Source organism: Temnothorax curvispinosus, unplaced genomic scaffold (genome assembly GCF_003070985.1).
Source record: "Temnothorax curvispinosus isolate PA1 unplaced genomic scaffold, ASM307098v1 QBEX01006321.1, whole genome shotgun sequence".
Lineage (NCBI taxonomy): Eukaryota > Metazoa > Arthropoda > Insecta > Hymenoptera > Formicidae > Temnothorax > Temnothorax curvispinosus.
In genome coordinates, this window is record NW_020216101.1 from 949306 (window position 1) to 955971 (window position 6666).

At 31.6% G+C, this 6666-nt stretch overlaps 1 protein-coding gene across 1 annotated transcript in view; it reads left to right on the top strand.

The window, feature by feature from the left end:
* The window catches only part of LOC112455684, a 71059-nt gene extending 68771 nt beyond the window's left edge, over positions 1–2288 (top strand). Inside the window, exons 4-5 of the mRNA XM_025017772.1 lie at positions 940–1175; positions 1636–2288. Coding sequence (XP_024873540.1) covers positions 940–1175; positions 1636–1753 — 354 coding nt within the window. The 3' untranslated portion in view covers positions 1754–2288. The remainder of the gene's footprint in view (positions 1–939; positions 1176–1635) is intronic.
* The last annotated feature ends 4378 nt before the right edge of the window (positions 2289–6666 follow it).

Genomic DNA, 6666 nt, shown 5'->3' on the forward strand with positions numbered 1-6666 from the left:
GTTAATAATATTCCAAACAGGTTCTCGAATATGATCTGCCGAAATCGATACCAGAATGGTGATTATGTAACTTTAGCGTGAATATTAAATGTGCCCCTACAATCTGGGTGCTGTTAATTATTATATTGACCAATCTGCTATGATCAACGACCACATATACTATATGTGATTATTAAGGACAACTTATCTCTACTATTATTTGATTAAACATAATTTACCAATAGGTCAAGCGTTTCTCTTTGCCATAATTATTGTAGCGTTTAACGTTTAACATAACGCTTTAGGTCATCGCATTTCTCTCTCATGGTATTCTCTTTTACACAATCGATTTAGTCCACCATTATATAAACAATTTATATATTATTTGTACAGTACTAAATATTTTATATTGAATATAAATATTTTATCTTAAATATTTAACAATTAAGTAATTTAAATCGACTGACTGGCAATATAACGACACCCGCACGGGAGGTTCCAGGTTTGAACCCTGGCTGGGGTAATATTTTTTGCAATAACATTTAAAACTATTTAATTTAGAAATTACATTATCTGACCAAAAGCGTTGGTCGAAATTAATAATGTCTCGATGATTGATCCGAAAAAGTGCTGTGTGAATCTGACAAAGCGAGTTGGCTCACAGTTTTTTCAATGTTCACATCGAAAAGACGTTATATATTACCAGTCAGTCGATTTAAATTACTTAATTGTTATTCTATATACTGGCAAAGAAAATTCATTATTTCTGTTAAATATATATTTAATGTCGATCGATATTTAATTGACATGTAATGATAATGAATTATTACGATAGCACATCAATTTTTAACATATTTTATTCCGCATATATTTTATGCAAGACATTTTGTACAATTGATGGCATTTTGCCGAAAAGGAAACATTAGGATAAAATATAACCATCCCTTCTTTGCTTCGCAGGCAAACTGGTACAGAGCCTCGCAATACTGTCGTTATCACGGGATGCATCTGGCGAGTATAGCCTCGCAAGAGGAGAATGATAGACTTGAGAAGCATATCAAGGACTTCGGTCTCGGCCACGAGCATTTTTGGACCTCTGGCACCGACCAGGCCGAGGAGGGAACTTTTTTCTGGATGGCTAACGGTAGGCCGATCACGTTCGAGAACTGGAACGTCGGCGAACCAAATAATTTCCGGTAAGGCTGCTATACGATCGCAAACAATTTACATTCCTTCTGATATCGATCGCGCAAATTCCATTTGCCCCTACCGTTGCGATACCATTACATTAAATCGGTTATCGAAGTACTAGAATTCGTTTCCGGTGAAAGTTGTTGAGTCTTCTTATGGGATCTTTAGCGAGGAACATGCTTTAATTTTAATGAAGAAAGAAACTCAATTTCGATGACTTTGGAGAAATATTAATCTTTTGTATTGCAATGTTTTCAATATTTACGTGATTGTAATACATTTATATAATACGAAATTATATTACATGTCCTTCTTCTTTCTGAAAACATGTATAACTGTAAATTAATTTAACCAAGATCGAATACGTTATTAAATAACATACTTTCTCACAAATTTTTTTTGTTTAACAAAAATAGTGCGGATTTCAAATACCTTCTGTTTCTAATACCTTTATTTCTATTTCAGATACGAAAATGGCGAGGAGGAGCATTGCCTGGAGCTCTGGAACAGGGACGGCAAAGGGCTCAAATGGAATGACAGTCCCTGTAGCTTCGAGACTTTCTTCGTCTGTGAGGTGCAGTGATCAATTTGCGAAAAAGGCCGGAGGGAGGGACTAAACGCCCGGGGAATATTTGTGCGCAAATCACCGGTTTGTGGCGTGTCCTCAAGGTGATCCTCGAGGAAACTGCGTGTGACGTTCTCATCGGCCGTCCGTTCGTTTCAGTGAACTTAGTTAGCAAGGTAGAGAGACTTGACGTGACATGTGCGCTCGGACTGAAAACGATGCGTGATTAGCCGGTCGCTACCGTTGTCACGTTTTGCACGTCCTGAATTCACGAGTGTGTGCGCAAAACGACAACCGATTCAGTCAGTTCTTTTCGTAAAAGAATCACCAGGTGACAAACCGAGCGTTGGATAAATTCGCAGTGTCGGAAGATAAAAACGATTCGTTCTCTCTCTCGTTCTTTGTGCAGAGGCAGCTCCAAGCAGAATGCTTGACATTAGATTATGCAATTATGTATTTAAATCCTGATATATTTAAAAAGTCTTGCTTTAAATTTAAAGGTTATTAGGTAGTTAACATTTCTACATTTCTACAAAACATTTTGAAAAGAGAAAACACAAGTTATAAACATTTTTTACATGTTTATGTTTTAAGTAAATATATATATCTATATATATGTAAATCTTGAGATATGTGATTATTGGTGTATTTTACATATTTCTTATTGTTTATATCTTTTTTTAAATTTAGTTTTACCTCTGCTTATTAAGATCTTACAGATTACTGCGTGAAATCTTACAAGTCGAAGCGCGATTGAAGGATCGATTGGCTAATAATTTTGTTATGACTTTGCTATTGTTATTAATTCCAAGTAAAAAATTATTAGGAACATTAATACATACTGATATATCAGTAATTGTCATAAATTATTCTTATGTATTATATTTGTGTTAATTCATTACTATAACGTCAAATTATTATTAAATGGTTTGTCTATGCCATATGATTGTCTATCGATTCTTTGATTATAGAAAATTTGAGAGTTTTTGACGCATGATATCTTGACTAAGAAATTTTCTAATAAAACATAGATTAATATACGTATTAGAAAAAATCAAGGATTCGTAATTTTCGATAGATTAGCTAATATATGTGCAAGAAATTATTTTCATACGCATATATTCTCGCATGCAGGTATATCTTTATTCTTAAATAAGACGATATCAAATTAGACGATTATTTAGCAATTATAAAAGAACGATTGAATCAATTCGTCGATCTTACATACAAAATAATTAATTAAGTCGAATAATCTTTTTTCGACGTTTACTAATTTCACGAGTGTGTGCTAAACTCCACAATACTTTAGTTTATTGTATCTTAACACATTATGCCAACACCGTACGTAACATACATGTGTATATGTATATATACATACGTAAATTGTATTATATATTTACGTCACACACTAGAAAATAGCTGTGTTCCAATATTCACTGCCAGTTCACTGAAAATCTATAGTTTACGTCACATACATTATAGATTTTCAGTACTGGTATTGGAACGCAGCTAATGACTCGATGCAAGTAACATTGCTAGTAGTACGTATAAACCAAAAGACTCTTTCGTGATGCTATAATGTTCGGTATTAAGCAGTGCAGTCATTTACTTACTTACTGTGACATTGTGTTAGATTTCTCAGTAAAACGCTTTATTAGCAGCGACCGTAATCGTTATTGATTCAATAATTTTAATCATTTATAAAAATAATAGACTGATGTTGAGATTATCGGGTCTGTGCATTAATTTATTTTTATAGCTTTTTGAATCACATAAAATTCCAGATAAGATAAAAATTTTTTAACTTGTATCTAATCTCAAATCTATAAAAACTAGGATTCTTGAACTCTTTGGATATATAAATTCGAGAGCAATTTTTATGCTTCTCAGATTTAAATTGTAAGCTCTTTGAATTTTTGGCTATTTGAAATCATGGAATTCTTGTCACGTCTGCATTTTAAACTTTTCTACGTAATTTGAAAAAGGAATTTGAATTTCAAATTTTGTAATTTTTAAAGATCTCAAGTTTTATTTCTCAAAATTTTTTTTTAGTATGGCGCACGCGTATCTATCTCCAATTTTACTTCTATAATTGGAGACGAGCCGCATGTGCGTGAATGAGTGAGAATGTGGCTCGCTCAGTATATCATAACGATCACGATCTGCGTTAATTAGGTCACAGTATAAATGAGCATCGTGATAGATCTCGTTTGGACAATAGTTAGCCTTCATGGCAAATGAAACGAGGGTTCATCGTTATATTCTATGTATTCTATGTATTTGCCGTCAGAAATGACAGAAAACGGCGTTGTACATGGCATTTTTTAGCGCTAAATAATAAAATCAAAATTATTCTCTGATATACACTTTTCTATCGCCTGTGTTCTATCACTTGCTTAAGCGTCTCATTATTTTAGTCTATTAAAATATTATTTAATATAGAGCCAATCATCAAAGTCAACTTTCCTATACTCTTTCCGCCCTTATTAAAATGAAACATATAACATTTATACACATTTACAATACTTACACTTATTTGTATTTTTATATTAAATTTAATTTGTGAAATCTGGTGCTGGATTTTACATCATGTGCGTTTCGTTAATTAATTAATTCGTTTATCACATTTTCTGATTCAGCGCTAAATATTACTGTTGCATTTCCGGAATTACGACAGTAAAATATTGGTATTTGTAAATTATTTATATTGAACGAGAGAGAAATGGAAAATATAATATAAAATTTGTTATTATTATATTATACTTTATGTATGAATATTAAATTAAAAGGGATAATTATTCTAATTATTTTAATAATTAATGGACACGATCTGATTGTTATACAAATTTTTCTGACATATTATTTTAAAATTTGTTTAACTTTTGCATTATATTAATAATAAAAATTTTTACTTTTTAATTATTGACTACATTTTATGAAAAATATTTTATTTTAAATATTATATTTTCCTAGTCTTCTCTATCTAGAATAAAATTCTATTGGGTTTTACTAAAAAAATTTTAAGAAAAATATAAATATCAAGAGCAGTTTTTTTAACGACATGCAACATATGATCTTATATCGTATATAACAAAGTTAACATCTCAATGCTAAATAAGAAAATTTTAGTCTATTATGTCATAGAGAGAGTATGCATGTTTAAGATTGATTTTGCCTTGACTAGAAATACGCCTTATAATGAAGAAAATATATGAAAATATTGTAACATTGTTAACTACGGCTAACAAAACAGAGAGAGTTGGAGTTACTCTAATGGAAATTACAGATGTTCCATCGCGGCGCAATCTTTCCGGTCGACATGAGTCGCGTTTCCGACGGAGTTCCATTGCCATCTGGGTAGGTACTCCACTTTCGTGTTTGGATTGACAGAACCAATTAATAATTCTGCCGATTTTTCGCCATTTCTGGGAAACTACAGTATCCTCAAGAGAAAGAAAATAATTCAAAGAAGAAAAAATAGAAATGGTTAAAGAGTCGTTGGGTTTGTGATAATAAATTCTTAACTTTGTAATTATCACGACCCAAAGTGGATTATTTCTGAGAGCCTTTTTTTTTATTTATTTATTTTACACGGTTCAAACACATGCAATAATATAATTCATATCACCTAGTCATTCGCGCATCGGGTAAACATTTTTTGCATTTTAATGGTTTTATTTACATTGGCCAAATGAATTCGCCAGTTAATCATTCCTATTTTTACCCTCGTTGGACCGTTTTGCGCAGATATATGTGATACATAAAGAGATAAAAAGGAACGAGGCGTGCCTTTAGGTATACATTTAGATTCGTTTTATTTGCACCGCTAGGGTCCGTCCACTATAACAAGCAATTTATGCCTGCGGCACTTTATTTAGACGGCAATAAATGCAGATTCACCGGAGAAGCGCCGGGGTTCCGTGGAGGGCCATAAACAGTATGCAACAACGCACATTCAATGCAACAGTGGGTCCCTGCTCTCGTTCTTTATGACGCGGATCTGTCGTAATGCGATACGCGTGAAATCTTTAACATGTGACCACCGTACCAGTATGCTCATAGTTTTCAGATATTTATCGGATGACCATTGCGCGATCTTCTCGCAATTTCACTTCTATTGTTACGGCTGTAAAACGGATTTACGATCGAGAAAACATTGTGCTAACATTATTTCTAGATCTGACGTATATATTACGGTGCAAGATTTACGCGATTAATGTTTCTGATTTTTATTTCACTTAAATCACAGTCGTGTAAATTACAGTCACTGAAAGCAATTTCTACATTGTTGAATGTTTTATTCAACTATTGCCTTCTTCATGAATTTAGTTTATTAATTTTGAATAATATTACTTGCAAGAAAAAGAGATATACATACAGTCGCTTAACGCAAGTTAACATATAATTTTTCGGCAATTTTCAACATAATTTTTTTTTGTTTATTCACAAGATAAAAAATATATAAATTATTTTACTAGATTTATTTCCATTTTGGTTTATCGTTTACAGTTTAAATGGAAATCTATTTTATCATAAAAACTACAATATTCATAACAACAAATATTTTACGAAGATAATAATATTTTAAAAAATATCAAAATCAATATACTTCCAATTAGGACGATAAATATGTAATGTTCTATAGTGCATTTAATTACTTTAGTTATCAACAATCGTTACTACTCGCTAAATATTTGCAAAACCAATAAACGCTAACTCTTGTTATATGTTCTTTTCTTTATCGACGACCAAGAGAGCACATATCTATATTTTCTGTTACTGGTAACAATAATTTGAAAGTTGAAAGCAAATATATGTATAAGACAATGATATGATACATAAGTATAAAATATTTAGAAATTAGTATATAGGTAATACGTAACTAAGTTGTCACAAATAAATACATATTAATTAAAAAATATTAAAATAAA